Source organism: Danio aesculapii, chromosome 7, assembly GCF_903798145.1.
Source record: "Danio aesculapii chromosome 7, fDanAes4.1, whole genome shotgun sequence".
NCBI lineage: Eukaryota > Metazoa > Chordata > Actinopteri > Cypriniformes > Danionidae > Danio > Danio aesculapii.
Window position 1 is genome coordinate 29127214 of NC_079441.1, and position 18966 is coordinate 29146179.

General features: G+C 34.5%; 1 protein-coding gene across 3 annotated transcripts in view; it reads right to left on the bottom strand.

Moving 5' to 3' along the window:
* myo1ea (myosin IEa) overlaps positions 1-18966 on the bottom strand; it is an 88502-nt gene that overhangs the window by 41206 nt on the left and 28330 nt on the right. For all 3 annotated transcript variants that reach the window (XM_056461565.1, XM_056461563.1, XM_056461562.1), the window contains exons 2-5: positions 17128-17271; positions 13437-13526; positions 11593-11687; positions 2368-2455 (exon numbers count right to left, since the gene is read on the bottom strand). In XM_056461565.1, coding sequence (XP_056317540.1) covers positions 2368-2455; positions 11593-11687; positions 13437-13526; positions 17128-17271 — 417 coding nt within the window. The remainder of the gene's footprint in view (positions 1-2367; positions 2456-11592; positions 11688-13436; positions 13527-17127; positions 17272-18966) is intronic.

The window sequence follows — 18966 nt, forward strand, 5'->3', positions numbered from 1 at the left end:
ATTGCTGATGCAAACAAATTAGTGTCAAGGGCTTGTTTGCATTTGCAGCACCAGGAAAAGCACACATGGATAATTTGCATATGGGGACAGAAAGGCTACAGACTCCTGTGTGGACCACAAGAGTAAATAACAGACATACAGAAAGAGAAAAGGGGACAAAAAAATGGAAAATAAAATGTACAATGAGGCACCATGACACAGCAAAGCAGAGGTGCTTTCTGTTGCACTACAATACTCTACTTACTTTAGCATGTCAACTAACATAGCTGTCAAAACACATGCCTCCATAGTTTCATTATGAAACCATTACAGTACATTTAAAGCATACAAAATCAGTCCACCCATATTCGTTGGATATATAAATGCCTGCATAAATAACTAATTTAATTAGTGATTAAATGTCCAGAATGTATAATGTCCCTGAATTTCTTATTTTAATGGATTTCATTGTCTTTTAAAAAATGTGTTAGCATTATGTAGTGCACACACAATGGGTTGCATTACCATTTCAAAGTTTTAATATGATACCTTGCATTGATCACAATTTTTCTTTAATTTTAAAAATATATGTTAAAGTGTAAATAACTCTGTTCCCATATATTAGAATATAAAGCAGCTTTTACCCTCTGATCATTCATTCATTCATTTTCCTTCGGCTTAGTCCCTTATTCATCAGGGGTCGCCACAGCAGAATCAACCACCAACTTATCCAGCAAGTGTTTGCGGATGCCCTTCCAGTCGCAACCCAGTACTGGGAAACCCTCTGATCACACTGCACAAAATATTTTTTTTCTCAGCATTTTAATTTTGCCTTCTAGTGCAAATATTTAAAGATTCATAAATCAAAATCAAAGTACTAAGCAAAATAATATAAAAATAAGTGTTGTTTTATTTGATATTTAAGAAAAAGAGGCAAGTTTGATTAAAAGGAGTACATTAATATCTGCACAGAAAATTCTACTGTTATTAAACAGAAAACAATGTCATACCTCGTTGACAGATATTTGCTTTTGTTGTATGAACTCAATTTTAAGTTTCTGCCTCACAATTAAATTCATCATGGATGTTTTAGGATGTTTCGATATTTGTATTGAAAAGCAAAACACAATGGAATATATAAACTTTTTTGCAACTTTTGAAATATTTAATGCCAGAACTTTATGCATTTAAGACCTTACAATTTGATGCAATGCCGTTTCAAGGCCTTTAATCACTGAAGGATAAATAAAAACTTTTAAGCTCCACAGAGACCCTGTTATTTGAAGCATTCTGATAGCATTTCCTTTCAATTAATTCATCAGCATTTGAGCTGACTGAGAGCCCTACTGAATGAACCAAATATTTAGGTATTTGAAGATTTTTAAACAAAGAAAAAAACTGTCTGCTGTGCATTTTCAGAATCTACGTTACACTGAAGAAAATGGTGTCTGCAAAGTTGTTGCAAACAATTTATATGATTTAAATTTAAACAAACAATTTAAATTGAGTAATGTTCAACTTAATTTGCTTGATTAAAGTCAGGTCAAATAAATTGCTTACATCCACTTTACTCAAATAAATTGAGTAAATCCAAGGATTCATCTTTGAATAATTTTTTTCAGTCTAGAGCTGGGCCGATGAACGATATTATATCCAATCGCAATCAAATTTATGTCAATAACAATGATAAGCTCTGGACTAGTTTTACTCTATATTGATCTAAGAGCCAATCACACAACAGAAATGTGCAACAATGGAAATCTAAAAGTGTGTTGATATTAGAGATGTACAGAATTTTCGGCCACGATAATTTATTATCCAAAAATATGTTACTGTTTGGAGGGTCACATGCTTTTACTTCCACTGAAACTCAAGCTGCTGTTTGGGTCACTCAAATCATGCTGAAAAATCATTGAATTGACTTGTAGAGTTTGTACAGCTCAAACAATGCTGTCATTAAAGCAACAAAAATAAAATGTTATGCAAAATTCAAGCATTTTCAAGTGCTCTCAGGCGGTGTATACAGTCAACTGGTTCATTGAATCAGCAAGTGTCAGTCCTCTAACTCTGAGCACACTCACATGGCTCCTGAAGGGGCTGAGAGGCGCACGGGACAGATCAGAGGGGGATTGTGGGGGACAGATGGCTGCTGGTGGGGTTTGTAGAAGGATGAAACGGATGAAAGGTAGATTGTAAGAGATGGGGGTGGAGGAATGATGTCAGATGAGGCAAACTTCAACACGCATCAGGATTCTGTTTAACGTTACGATCAAAAACAGACCAGGAAGCCACCATATGTTGTATATACTATTTCATTACTGCACCTCAAATAATCCCGATGCATGCTTAAAAGCTTTCATGTTTGATTAAGTACTCTGTGCAACCCACCTGAACTCTGGGTCCTCCACCTGACACTTTGGAAATGTAGCCCATGATGTACTTTGCTGCTACGGTCTTCCCTGCTCCACTTTCACCGCTGAAAATACAAAGCAAAATCAAAGATCAAATAAATTGATAACACTTTACAATAAGGTTGTATTAGTAAATGTTAATTAATGTGAAAATGCAGGCTTCCACACAATTCATTCATGTTGTCCAAACAAAAATTGATTAAGTTAACTTAATTGTTTTCACAAATTTAAGTGGATTCATCATAAAGCAATTATGATTTTTCAGCTCAATTTAAATAAGTAGTTTAAACAAGCAGCTAAAATATATATTTGGGAGTGTAACATGAACTAACAATGAGCAATACATTTATTACAGTATCTGTTCATGTTTGTTAACATTAATTAATAAAAATACAGTTGTTATATTGCTAGTCCATCTTAATTCATGGTCCATTAACTAATGATAACAAGCATGAATTTGGATTTCAAGTACGTGTTAGTAAATGCAATAATTAACTATGATTAATAAATACTGTACAAGCATTGCTCATTATTAGTTCATGTTAGTAAATACATTAACTAACATGAACCAATGAAACATTGTAAAGTGGGACCAATGCATTACATTGAATTATACTGAATATTTTAGGCTCATTTCTGGAAAAAATTATAAATAATTTTTTTAAACAAATGAATAATTTAATGTGAAAAACATTTTTTAGCATAGTCGATGTTTTTTATCAATCGTTTTAATTACATGTAACAAAAATAAGACAATATTTTGTTTGTTTGTTTGTTTTTACTGATAATTAAAGAACATTTATAGGGACAGTTCACCCCAAAAATGAAAATTATATATAACTATGATTAGCTCAACCTCTATTTGTTGCACACCTTAACATAAAAAGAAGATATTTTGAAGAATTTTGTAGCCGTTGATTTCCAAAGCAAGAAAAATAAATAAATTATATGGTAGTCAACAGCTACTGGATACCAACATTCTTCAAAATATCTTCTATTGTGTTCAGCAGGAGCAAAAAAAAGAAACTCAAAGGTTTGTAATCACTTGAGGCTGATAAAATCATGAGTAAGTTTATTTTTTAGGGGTGAACTAAATGAATTCAACCTTGCCTTACAAAAGGAGAAAACATTTATTGTTATAAAAGCACAGAGGGTGGCACGGTGGCTCAGTGGTTAGCACTGTCCCCTCACAGCAAGAAGGTTTCTGGTTTGCTGGACCAGTTGGTATTTCTGTGTGGAGTTTGCATGTTTCCCTGTGTTCGCGTAGGTTTGCTCCAGGTGCTCTGGTTTCCCCACAGTCCAAACACATGCGCTATAGGGGAATTGGGTAAACAAAAATGGCCGTAGTGTATAAGTGTGAATGTGAATGTGAGGGTGTATAGTTGCGGCTGGAAGGGCATCTACTGCATAAACATATGCTGGAATAGTTCGGTTCATTCTGCTATGGCGACCCCTGATAAATAAGGAACAAAGCTGAAGGAAAATGAATGAATCATAAAGTACATATATTTGAATGGTAGAGGCATAACTATTATTTTTATGATACATAAATTAGGCTTTCCAAATGCATTTAGTGTTTCAGCAATCAATTTTTATGACAATATTAAAAACCAAACAAATGTTTCCATTTACCACAGTTTAAAAAATCAGCACAGAAGTGTGTTAACAAGCAAAATCAGTGCTTAGTGTGCCCCAAGCACAATACTAAAATCTGCTCAGCAAGCTTTTAAGAGGGTCAGAGAGGGTTTAGGAGATTCTTATCCTCGTTAATACAGATAAAGCAGAATAGTGTTGGTGAGAGGGGAATTCCTTTAATTAACTTAATATGTTTTTATAATACTCCACAGTGAGCTGTAGTCTGCATTGTGTTGCCAACTAATAGAAGCCCAGACTTATTTACATAATATGTGAATGAATACAGAATGAGCAACACAGAACTCAATATTTGTTTAGCCATTCATTTTCCTATGAGACTGTACGTGTGTATATATTACAGTTTTTCTCTGTTGCTTTGGTGCATTTCTCACAACACTATTTACATTTGCACAACAGTTAATGTATTTCTCAAAACAATTAGTCATTTGTGCAAATCACAGTAGAAGTTTCTCATTCCTTCCAAGAAATTGCAAATGCTTTTAGACATGCATCAGTTGCTTTCATACAACTCTCTGCTGTTTTATAACATTATCTTTTGCTTATGTCATGTCAGTCAAAATTAACTAAACTGGTGAATGCTAAATAGTCATTCCATATAAAACTAATAGTCCTCATTTCCCAAGACTCTCAAAGAAATCAGTCAAGTTTGGTGAAGGAAAAATCATGGTTTGGGGTTACATTCAGTATGGGGGCATGCGAGAGATCTGCAGAGTGGATGGTAACATCAACAGCCTGAGGTATCAAGACATTTGTGCTGCCCACTACATTACAAACCACAGGAGAGGGCAAATTCTTCAGCAGGATAGCGCTCCTTCTCATACTACAGCCTCCACATCAAACTTCCTGAAAGCAAAGAAGGTCAAGGTGCTCCAGGATTGGCCAGCCCAGTCACCAGATATGAACATTATCGAGCATGTCTAAAATAAGATGAAGGAGGAGGCATTGAAGATTTATCCAAAGAATCTTGATGAGTCCTGCAAGAACTTACTTACTGTCCTAATTACATAATAAAAATGATCATATTTTATTTTGTTAAAATAAGCGTAATCTAGAGGCCTTTGCCTTTTATATAAGGCACTTCTGATATCAAATGATCAACCAGAAGTCAAATTTGTATTTGTTGTTCCTAAATTGTGGATAGGCGACAAGACAGGTAGTGTATATGCACTCAAAAAAATGTTGCTTCTAGTTCAAACTACTTATTTAAAATGAGGTGAAACAACACAATTTGTAATTTTTAGACAACTTATTTGTATTATGTTTAATGAACTTACAATTGTAAACCATTAAGCTAACTTAATCGGTTTGCATTGGGACGAAATGAAGGGATTGTGTGGAACCCAGCATTTTTTACAGTGTGCACATGTCTACATCTATAACTAAACCACATGAAAATGTCATTCATTAATCCTGTTTAGCAGCACTTGCTCCAATTCTTTTCCTTCAGTTGCTTTACTCTTGCTTTACTTGCATCCTTCCTCCTGCCCTTTGCCTTTGGCAGAGCCGTACGCATTGAGATGCATGTGGTTTGGCGGCCGATGACAGAAGAATCTGGTTTATTTTTCGATATTTCTTCTTCTTCCCATGTCAGTAATGCCATTTTGAGAAGGCACAGCTGTGGTGCGTTAAAAGAAGGCTTGGGGAAGCTTTAAGAAGTCCATTACATCACACAGCGCCAGTACTACACACCTTTCATTTCACCTCATCCTATCGTGAGAACCTCGCAATACATGGCGAAAAATCTTCTCATGTCTGCTCCAAGAGATTTGGTTTGCCATGTGGTTTTCATTCCTTTGTCTCGCAAGTTTATAAGCTCTCCACCTTAAGGGAAATGTCCCGCTCATCTACAGGCGACGAAAGCTCTGGGAAACACACTCTTATTGTACGCTGTTTGCCCAATTCACTTAGTGTAATTGTGCATGGCTATTTTTTAAACGTCTTTGGGGGAATTTGTATTTTGGATGCTGTAATGCACATTTTTAACATCCTGCGTATGTTTACTAACCAAAAATGGGCAGAGAGAATGAAAAAAGTGACAAAAAAGAAAGACAGAAACACAAACAGTGAACGAAAGAAGGAGAAAAGAAAGAGAAAGAGACGCAGCAGCCATTCAGCTTCATTCAGTAAGTGACGAGTCATGAGACTGATTATTCAGCAGTACAAACATCAGCTCAGCAAATACAGCACTGGGTCTCCCCCCCCCCCCCCCCCCCCCCAAACACACACTTTTGTATATCATACTGTACAGACCACAGGGTTTGCCATAATAACAAGATGATGAAGTGTGTTACTGATCTCAGCGTAATGGTCTGTTTATTCTGTCCTTTAGCACATGCCAACCTAATTCGGTCGGTCAATGGTTTCCTCTGTTGCAGTACAGAGACTGTTTTAATACAAAAGATTCTGCCACATCCTTCCTCATTGTTTCACTAAACAATGTACCTGTAGATCATACCATTATGTCACTAAACACAAAGAAGATGACAGCATTCTAACAGAAAGACCCCAAAAGCAATATAAACATCTTCCAATTTGGCAATATACACAAGAATTTGAAACTTTGGGGTCAATTACATATTTATATTCAAATAGAGCTTTTCACAACATGACAACTGGTCAGAATAACAAATGTTTTCATTTGTTGTCACTGAAAATCAGGATTATTCCACCAAATACTGATTTCTTCTTCTGAAATTAAAACAAAATTGGTCAAGAAAATCTAAAAACGTGGACTTTTTGTTATTTTAAACCAAAATATGCCCTAATGGACAACATTTTTATTTTACAATTGAAGAAATATCAACCGCAGTGTACAAAATAAATCAAAATGACATTCTACTCAAACCAGCACTATAAATTGTAACTAAATCCAGAAGAAATTGTCAGGTTTCAGGTTTAGAAGAATAATTTTTTATTTAAATTGCAATAAATTTCTAACATTATCTTGTGATACATTTCTCAATTCCTGCTTGGTGTTTCTAATCAAATAAATGTAACACTGATGAGCATAATACATTTCTTATGACAAAACAGACAAATCTGCAACTTTCGAACATTAAAGGAATGAGAAAAGGATTATCCTTGATGCCAAATGGTCTTGAAAAAACCTGCGCCTGCGCTTACCAGAATACAGCTTGACCACAGGATGCATGGGCAGCAATTTCGTGGAAGGTTTTGTTTACTAATCTGGGTCATCACAATTCCACTTCCAGTCTCTTTATGTGGTCTGACTGAGCTGGAAGCAGCTTTCTCACTACACAAACAAACCGGTGAGAAAAACGCTGAAACTGAAGTCATTTACTATGAAGCAAGCACCACAGGCACAATCAGGCCCACAGGTGACTGTGAGACCTGAAGAAAAGAGGCCAAACTCAGCAGTGAAAATCTCAAGCTCTGCAACTTCCCCAGCTTTGCTATGTTTTCCCATAAGCCATAATGCTACAGAATGGAATTGAATTTAGAGAAGTAACGTTTACAAACAGAAATGAAGTGTTTTCTTAAACTTGGATGGGCTAAATTTCCCTAACTTTATTTTAAGACTGCAGCACTAGCAGAACCAAATGTGAGAGCAAAAAAAAAGGCTGGCAGTGTTTTGACAAATTAGTCCTTTCCCTGCTAGACATTTCCAAGGATTAACTCATCCAAAAATGAAAATTCTCTAATTAACTACTCAACCTCCTCATGTCATTCTCCTAAGATTAAGACATTTTAGATGAAATCTGAGAGCTCTCTCATCTTTCATAGAAAGCAATGATCCTGAGACGTTTAAAGTCCAGAAAATGAATCAAGAACACTTTGGACAATACTTTTGGTTCCTTTTCAGGCCTTTGAACATCTCAGAACTGCTGCTGCCTATGGAGAATGAGAGAGCTCTCAGATTTCATCAAAATATCTTAATTTCCTATGATGAACGAAGATCTCAGGAGACTGGAACAACATGAAGGTGAGTAATTATTGATATCTTAATTTCTGGGAGAATTTTAATTTACATCACCAGAGATTGACATGTTGGAAGGCTCAAATGAACAGCAATGTGAAAAGGACTTAAGAACCACAGAACCCATAACTCTAAAGGTAGAACTGAATAGCTTATTTACAGTTGTGTGTGCACATTATACAGGTATACGTTAGAGTGTTTGGATGGAAAAACTGACACCAGTGATCATGTTCTCCGTTCAAAAAGTGTTTTCTCTCATTGACTCAATTATTGCTGAGACATGTTCAGCTTTCCAGTTGCTTCAAAACATGGGAGCTTGCTTCCTTGCTAGATTTGTAATTACAAGCTTGCATGTATTTTCTTTATCGTGTATTTTCTTGTCAAAACTATGAGTTTGTACCTTTCGAGTTATTTAGAGTTTTTAAAATCACAACTGCAAAAAACAAAAGTGCAATTGTTTTTGCAAGAATCGTGAGATGTAAAGTAAGAATTGTGAGATGTAAAGTCAGAATTGCATTATAAACTAACAATTGCAATAAATAAAATTGAATTTCAGAGTAAAAATGAATAATTTCAAGAAGCAAGCAAAAAATTGCAAGATATATATTCAGAATTGACATGTAAAGTCAGAATCACAAAATTTGGAGTCAAATTTACGAGATTTAGTGTCAGAATTTTAAAATGTAAAGTCAGAATTGTGAGACAAAGTCAGAATTGAGATGTAAAGTCAGAATTGTGAGATGTAAACTCAGAACTGTAATGTTTAAAGTCTGAATTGGGGAATGCAACGTCAGAATTGCAAGATGTAAAGTCAAAATTGCATCATAAACTCACAATTTCAACAAATGAAATTGGATTTCAGAGTAAAAACGCATAATTTTAACAAACAAGCAAAGAATTGCGAGATAGAGAGTCAGAATTAAGATGTAAAGTCAGAATTGTGAGACTTAAAGTCAGTATACAAGATTTTGAGTCAGAATTTCAAGATGTAAAGTCAGAATTGTTAGAGTAGTCAGTTTACGAGATTTTGAGTCAGAATTTCAAGATGTAAAGTCAGAATTGTTAGAGTAGTCAGTTTACGAGATTTTGAGTCAGAATTTCAAGATGTGAAGTCAGAATTGTGAGATTATAGTCAGTTTACAAGATTTTGAGTCAGAATTTCAAGATGTGAAGTCAGAATTGTAAGACTATAGTCAGTTTACGAGATTTTGAGTCAGAATTTTAAGATGTAAAGTGAGAATTGTGAGACTTAAAGTCAGTTTACAAGATTTTGAGTCAGAATTTCAAGATGTGAAGTCAGAATTGTGAGACTATAGTCAGTTTACGAGATTTTGATTCAGAATTTCAAGATGTAAAGTTGGAATTGTTATAAACTCACAACTGCAATAAATAAAATTGCAATTCAGAATGCATAATTATAAAATGCATAATTTTAGGAGACAAGCTAAGCATTGTGAAACAGAGTCAAAATTGAAATGTAAAGTCAAAATTGTAAGATGTAAAATCAGAATTGAGAATGTGCCAACTATAAATTGTGACAAAAAGGGTGGAATTCTGCACTCATATCTTGCAATACTGAGGAGAAAAGTCTGAATTGTCAGTGAATTGCAATTATCTTTTATTTTTTTAGTAAGAAGAACTCTTGTTAAACCTACATTGCAGCTGATTATTCAGTGAGCTTTCCTCCATTTACAGTAGCAGATGGCCTCTCTAAAGGCCATGCAAGTGCATTTCCTGCACTCATGCAGGAAGCACAGGTTACAAAAGCAGTTGTGCTTTGTGTCCCCTACATCCTGGAGAATTTTATACAAAATAAAGACCAAAGAATATAAAATGACTTTGTCTATTGTTTTATCATCAAAAGGGAAAAAAGATAAACTCCTAGATTATGAGTCAGTGAAATGCGCACGTTCAAAGGCAACTGCTGAGCCTGTTGAGCTTGTTGAATCTCTTCGGTTGAACTGCAATTTAACTGTACACCTTTATTAGTATAACCAAAACAGCAATGATGATCTATTCTCTCTGACAGCTCAGAGACTCTCCCATTATATTGTCTGCATTGATGTCATACCGTACCTAACTATATGTTACACACCCTTTTCTTGTCACACATAAACAGAATGAATTGTTGGTAAATATATATATAATAATGTAGTCTAGCCGATTTCACTTTGTAACACAAATAATGATAAAAAAGAATAACATCAACCCCTCTGACCTGCACATAATGAAAGAAATTCCAAGCAGTAACACATCCAAATGTTACACAACCAAAGACACGCAAACAAACCAGAATTCAAATAATTCAACCATAATAAGTACAAATACAAACTAATTTGGAATTCTAAAGCTGCTTTTCACAATAATTTACTGATGCTTTATTACATTATTAATGTAATTATTATTATTAATATACATTATTATTGCTGTTGTTGTTATCCTCAACCTTATTATTATTATTGTTGTTGTTATCATTGTCATTATTATTATTAATGCTAATAATAGCAACGTAATTACTATTTTTTGTTGTTATCATTGTCATTATGCACTATTCATTCATTTTCTTTTCGGCTTAGTCTCTTTATTAATCTGGGGCCACTACAGCGGAATGAACTGCCAACTTATCCAGCGTATGTTTTACGCAGCGGATGCCAGCCGCAACTCATCACTGCAAACATCCATACACTCTCATTCACACACACTCATACACTACGTTCAATTTTAGCATAGACAATTCACCTTTACCACATGTCTTTGGACTGGTGCGGGAAACCGGAGCACCCGGAGGAAACCCACGCCAACACGGGGAAAACATGCAAACTCCACACAGAAATGCCATCTGACCCAGCCGAGGCTCGAACCAGCGACCTTCTTGCTGTGAGGCGAACGTGTTACTCACTGCGTCGCCCATTATACACTATTACAAAATATTTTGCTGCTTGTTCAAACTACTTATTTAAAATGAGTTGGAACAACACAATTCTTGAATAAGAAAACATAACTGTTTTATGTTCAAATCACTTAAATATGTTACATTAACTTAATTGAATTGTGTTGGGACAACATGAATTAATAGTGTGCAACCCAACTTTTTTTTTACAATTTAATAATAATAATAATAATAATAATAATAATAATAATAATAATAAGAAGAAGAAGAAGAAGAAGAAGAAGAAGAAGAAGAAGAATTATTCATACTAATATTATTATTATCATTAATCATAATAATAATAATAATAATAATATTGATGATAATAATAATAATTATTATTATTATTAATACTGATATTATTATTAATAATATCATTAATAATAATAGTATTAATAATAATAACAACAACAACAACAACAATAATAATAATATTAATAATTATTATTATTATACTTTTATTATTAGTATTAGAAGTAATATTACTATTGTTATTATTTCATTATTATCAACAGTTTTATCATCTATTATTTATTCTGATATTATTTTGATAAATGAATATATATCTAAATAAATAAATGACTAAGTATCCTATAAAAAAATCAGACTGTTGACAAATACAATTCTCATGATAGTACTGTGAAATTAAAGTTGATACTTAGAGATGAAAGTTCTCTTACCTGATAATCACACACTGGTTCTCACGATCAATCATCATGTTTCTATACATGTTATCAGCAAGAGCGTAGATATGAGGAGGGTTCTCATACTGAGCCTGAGAAATAGAGAGAGAGAGAGATTCAATTCATTATCACTGTTCTTATTTGGGAAGGCTTGAGCGCAAATGTATAAATAGTCTACTGTGTTGCATAGTCAAAACACATTCAGTAGTTAACTGTCAGGGGAAACACAAGCTAATGATTATTGACAGGAAACCAGAAGCTTGATGTGGAGCCAAGACCCCTGGCCAAGCTTGGTGAACACTAGAGCTGTACATGCTGTGCTGTGCCGGTGAAGCTAGATTGCTCTAATAGGTAAGGCAGGTCTGTGCAGCTATTTTCCTGACTAAGAATGCAGCTGTTAAAAGCATTTACACCACACATACATGCCTTAAAAAAAAAAGTAAAAGTGCTTCTATAAAATCATTACTGGAGCAATTACTGTTTACAGAATCCTCTAGGTATCAAACTGCATAAAGAACTTTATGAGGACAGTTTCGATACAGATCATTAAGTTTAGTATGAAAAGCGTCTAATTGGTGAATCAAAGCCTCATAACACTGCAGGAAAACTAAAACTATGAACTTATGCAAATGTTTTATTTTATTTTCAAGTGATGTTTAACAGTGCAATGACATTTTTCACAGTATTTACTATAATATTTTTTCTTCTGTCTCACTGAAGTCTTATTTCTCTTTTGTTTTGCTGAAATAATTAAAAATTTTTAATAAAAACTGCTGAGGTCAATATTATTAGCCTCCTGAAGAAATATATACAGTCAAACCCGAAATTATTATACCCCTGGCATATTCGGACCTAAAGTTTTTTGTTCAAATGTGCATAAAATCTGAGAAATCTTATTATTATATTATTTCCACAATGATGCCTTTTGTTCATCAACTTGCTAAAAGCAACTTACAGTAGAGAATTTGTCAGGGATATAAATAAGCATTTATATATATATATATAAAAGCTTGACTGTATGTATGTATGAATATATATATATATATATATATATATATATATATATATATATATATATATATATATATATATATATATATACATACATACATACATACATACATAGATACATTGATATTTTTTATTAATTGACTACAGAAAAAAACCACAGTATTCCTAATTGCCTAATCAATCTAACTTGCGTAATTAACCTTGTTAACATCACACAGGAGGGCTAATAATTTTGTTCTCGACTGTGCAAAGTAACCCTTCAAACACATTTCTGATTTATAGAACTATCTGTAATTAAGAACAATAAACTTTCATTTCTGATTATATTTGATTAAAATGAACTAATTTCATTGAAATGTCACTGCACTGTAAAAAATCTCTCAAATTATTTGTTGAATCAAATGAACTTTTCTAGTCGTCTTAACTCACGTCAAATTGACCAAAAAAATGTTACATTAAAGCTGATTTACCTTTTTAAAATAAGTTAACGTAGCATAAAAAACCTTTGTTGTCATGACTTTTTCATATCATTTTTTACGGTGTGTATATAAAAGTCGAATATTTGTTTTCCACACTATTTATATATATATATATATATATATATATATATATATATATATATATATATATATATATATATATATATATATATATATATATATATATATATATATATATATATATATATTTATATTTATATATATATATTTTTTTATATAATTATATATAAATATATATATATATATTATAGCTCTGGTTAGCAATCACACCGTACCACACTATTCTGAAGCTGAACTGTGTTGTTCAGAAAACCATAAAGTACTACTTACTGCGCCTTGGTACATCTCTATTTCTTTCTCCCCAAAGTAAGGCATTTGTTTGAAAGGGTTTACTGAGATGAGTACAGGACCAATGTATGTCTGCAGGTAAAAGTCAAAGACTCAAACAGTTTCTGAAGACAATAAAAAGACAGATTACCATTAAAACAAAAAGCCATTTTTAGTCTCCTTTATATCCTTGCCATATTCATTTATATTTGTCTTTCACGGCTAGTTCACCCGAAAAGAAAAACTCCTCTATCATTTACTCACCCTTAAATTGTTCCAAACAAGCTTTTTTTTTGTTCTGTTGAACACAGAAGAAGATATTTAGAAAAATGTTGGAAACCTGCAACCATTGACTTTGTATTTGTTTCAGAATCATAATCAGAAAGAGCTTTATTGCCAGATGTGTTTACATGAAGAATTTGTTTTCGTGACAGACGTTTCCACAGTGCAACAGAGCGACGGAACATAATAATAAATGAATATGAAAAGTGAAGAGAGAATAAAATATACAATTTGATATAACTGCACAGTATATTACTATATATAATATTGTATGTATAATTATATTATTTTCAAATTTAAACGTTAACCATGTGTGTGTTTAAATAAATAAGTGTGTTTGTATGTATAAATAGTGGTGGTGTTCCACAATTATTATCAAGTGTTGATGAGATGTGTTCTATGGATGTCATTGGTTACAGGTTTTTAACATTCGTCAGAATATATCATTTTGTGTTCAACAAAACAACAAATTTTACACTGGCTTGAAACAAGTCACAAATAGACAAAAACAGTTGAAATATTCATAAAAATATCTTATTTAATGTTTTACCCAAAAATAAATTCATAAATGCAAGTAAATGCTTTTCATTTTGTGGTTAAACTATCCCTTTAATTATTTCTATACAAAATATGTGTGAAACGATTAGATGGAAAACTCTCTCTGAATGCTATTCGAGGTTTAGCAAGCATTCACAACAGAGTAAAACCTCATGGGCTATTTAACTCGATGTGGTCGTTCATAGTCAGAGGATATTCATTAAACTTTGGCTGGACTGGCTTATGAAAAATGACCTGAGTGTGAATAATGGATCGGTGACATCAGTAAAGAGTTCTAAGTGGCAGCAGTGAGGATTTTGGTTATTGGGTCAGAGCCTCATTAAGTCTCTGTTGCTCTCCTCTGAATGCAGTGGGAAGGGAACAGCCGGCAGTGAGTGATTGGAGCACTTTTGGCCGCCTGGCTCTAAGTTGCTCACAGCAAATAAAGGAAGTATTGAGGCTGGCGCGCAGTGACCTCAGTTCCATATGCTGCTGACTGGAACACTTTGGTGTTGTTGCTATTTTCTGACCACAATCGCAAGACTCATTCTGGACCAAAATGTTCAGAGATTGCTAAGACACCATAAACCCAAAAAGGACAAAAAATAGAAATACACTGTTGCTGAGGTTTTCATTAAGAGGTTCATGTTTAGTGCAAGTGATGTGTGCTGAATTAAACCTAAACTCTGTTAAGTACATTGAGTTCATATAGAAAAGTATTAAACCAGCGTTCTTTGGCTGGCTTCAACACTCTGTTACGCTCAACATCGCACACACTGCTTTTTATCAGAAACAGTTGCCGCTACTGTGGAAAAATAGAGCCCGATGGATTTGGAAGTTGTACTGTAGAGTTTTAAGAACAACTTTTGTCATTGGTAAATGTTTCGTGAAGCTTTGGTCAAAATGAACCCAATCGAGATCTAATCTAAACTCTTGTGGATGGAGTCCAAAAACAGTTTTCTAGCGAGCCACAGGAAAACATCCATCTGCGAGAAAACCTCTCCATTTAGGGCCAGTTTCATATCAGATTTAGGGTTTTATGATTTCCGTGATGCGGAAAGCGCTGACGGAACCACGGAATGCAGTCATGAAAATGGAATTCACTGAGTAAAGTCATGGAATTTGATCAATTTTGAATGAATAAATCAAAAGTAATGCAGCACAATAATCAAATATTGGTTTAAGCTTATCAATATAAACCACAAAAAGAAGTCTGTATGTTCTTCGTCTCTCAAAGCACTCAAAAAAAATACTTTTGCTGCTTGTTCAAACTACTTATTTAAAATGAGTTTCAAGAATTCACACTTAGCTGATGATTGATTATAAAGCTTGTTTGGCATGCTGTCGCGGGAGAGAGCCCTGAGCTCATAAGTTCCTCGATCCCAAGGCTCCCTCCCGTTTGCAAGATGAGAGGGGAGTTTGAGCTCAGGTAGATCTCGAGAACTCCCCTGCTGTAGTAACAAATGAACAGATAGTGATTGCTCTTAAGAGATAACTATTTACTAGGAGCATGTCTATGGTGCTTATTTAAATTAGTCAATTAACTTAAGTTGCATGTTTTTTGACGGTGGGAGGAAACCGGGGAACCCAGGGGAAACCCACGTGAGCACGGGGAGAATGTGTAAACTCCGCACAGAAACATCGGCTGGCTTGGTAAAGACTAGAACCAGTGACGTTCTTGCTGTGAGGCAACAGTGCTAACCACTGGGCCACCGTGCCACCAATCTAGGAAAGGAGGAGGAGTAGGGGTGAAAAGGGGGATTCTTTAAAACGAAGATGACTGTCATATGGAACTTAGGGTATTTATAGTGGCTTAGGAATCGTCTGAGTGGTCAAACATAAATTGAATAATGCGGGGCCGGCTGCAAGCAATCATAAGCATGTGATCCTCTCGAAATTAATTTATAAATAAACTTCACTAAAACAACGCAATTCTTTTGTGTTGTTGGTACAACTTGATTTTTTATGTTCAATTCACTTAAATTTGTAAAAAAAAAACTTAATCGCTTTGTGTTGGGAAAACATGAAGTAATTGTGTGGAACCCAAATTTTTTTACAGTGTTGAAGCGGTGTGTCTACACAATCACATAGCCGGCCGCTCATGGTTGCCCACTGAAGCTAAGCAGGGCTGTGCCCGGTCAGCACCTGGATGGGAGACCACATGGGAAAACTAGGTTGTTGCCAGAAACCAGCAACCTGCAGTCTGTGCGGGTCCTAATGCCCCTATGTATTTTACAGTCTTTACAGGGCCTTACAGGTTGAGATATCAGTAAGATGGTTTTAGCGACCAAATGATTTAAAGGGTTATTTCACCCAAAAACAAAAATTCTGTTATTAATTACTCACCCTCATGTTGATCCAATCCCCTGAGACCTTTGATCATCTTCACACAAATTAAGATATTTTAGATGTAATCCGAGAGCTCTCTCATCCTCCATAGACAGCAATGGTGACAAGAGGTTTAAACTCCAGAAGAGGAACCAAAATATTGTCAAAACATTCCTTGAGACTTCAATTGTTCATTGGTAATTAAACAAATCTTTGTTCACCAATGTCTTTTGTATCAGATCGGGATGCGCATTTACTATAAGTAATATGATGTTGTGCTAATGGCTCTAATGGCAATACATCTTACTGTCCAGAGTAAACACACACCCTGATGACTGAAGCCACAAGAAATGTTTTGGCAATGTTTTTAGTTCTTTTTCTGACGTTCTCAGGACTGTTGTCTATGGAGGATGTGGGAGCTCTCGGATTTATTTGTGATCCTAAGATGGATGAAGGTCTCAGGACATTGGAACAACATGAGGGTAAGTAATTAATGACAGAATTTTCACTTTTGTGTAAGAGTTAATTGTAGCAATGTAAAGGATACAAAAATGTAGTCATCCATGTATCTTTTCTTGAGGTTTTCCACAATAGCATCTTCATTGATCTTGGACAGCAGCACCATATCATCCACACCGCTCTGCTTGACATTGTGGCTTTGCCAGTGGTACCGGTAGTGTCCCCGGCTCCCCTGTGAAAGCAAAAACAAACAAGAAACACTTGTTAGACTATATACACACCCATTGCCATTGTGTGGCAGCTAAATGGCAGAAATTGTATTAGTCTATCAAAAGATAATACTGTACACAACACAAATAGTTTCCCTCTTTAAAAAGGATGTTGTCATGTTTTTAACATTGGTTGAAACACATTCACTTATCCCAAATTTCATATACAGAGACCCCTGTAAGTCATTCACAGGTTAGCTTTCCAGAAACATTTCTGCTCTGTTCAGCTTTGAAAACATTGCTTTGTTTGTTAAAAAAGCTCAACAAAGCAACTTTTTCCCTGTCAACTAATGGTATGAGTTTGGCTTGGTAATGTAGCTTTGTATATTGGTGGTGGTAAGCCATGTTGTATCCAAAAAAGAGCATTTTTTCCTATGAACTATGGAACTGTAGACCATGGGCCTCCTGAAAATTGCTGAAAATCACTTTCAACATCGAGCACACAAGGATGATCAGTTTGTCACCTACTACGCCGTGTTGTAATTGTTACCTATAACTTAATTTTTATCATGTGTTCAGTAACTGAATTATAGCTGAAATGAATAAAATTATATACAATTAATATACATATTAAAATTATAAAAAATATTAAACTGAGACATGTGCTTTTAATAATTTTAAGTATTTTACTTACTTAAACTGCTATAAAAATTGATTTGTGATCAAAGTTAATTAAAAATAAAACTGAAAAGAAAAAATATTAATGTTAGTTAACAATACTAAAATAATACAGCAGACAAGGTCAGTTAACCAGTTGGTTTAAAACATTACTAGCAGGTTCTGAATGATATTTTGATACTTTAACTAATATCATACCATATTGTGTATCAGCCATTGCATGGGTAAAACGAAATGGAAATTCTGAGCTGAAAAACCAACCAAACATTTTGAATGCCCTGTTGGGCACGTTATTTGAGCAGACTTTGCATTTCTGTTGACCATGTACAGTTTATTTCACACAAAGCAGAATACTCAGCTATTTTGAGTAACAAACTGCCTTTGTGCAGCACAAGCCATTGAAATGTACAAGTTTAATAGCATAGGACTTTCCTTCTGTGATGTAGAATTCACTTTAGACCCTACAATGACGACAGGTGGAGGGAGAGTGAAACCAGCGTGCTGAACACTGCTGGTCAGTGCTGGGCAGCATTGCTTTTTTGGCTGTTTTTCTCTTTCGGCCAAAACCCGAAAGAGTGGCCCAAAATTCAGTGTAGGCCTAATATTTATGGTATCGTGGCTGTCCCATTATGACAAATTAGCTATTTGTCTGTACAGTGTCAGATAAAAGATTAGGAAACCTGTTCAGAAACCATCAACATTTTCAATTAATAATGCCACCAGTAACACAACACTACCCAGTTTACTTTCATTCTAAGCCTCGTTCACTCTTGAACCTGATAAACAGTACATTGCTGACAACAGTAATGCAAGCAAACAGTCCACTCAGCGAAATGACCGCGTCCAATTCACCGCCTGCGGCGCATTTAACACAGCTCGTTCTTTTTCTACCGCAGCAGATGTTGATTTTGTTTTTCTAAACCGATGAAAAGTGCATTGTCAGTAGTCTCCCTAAATCTCCCTGAGCACTACAAATACTTCTTTTTGATCTCCGTCTAATGTTCTCACCATTCCTCCTCTTTCCCTCATCTCCTTCTTTT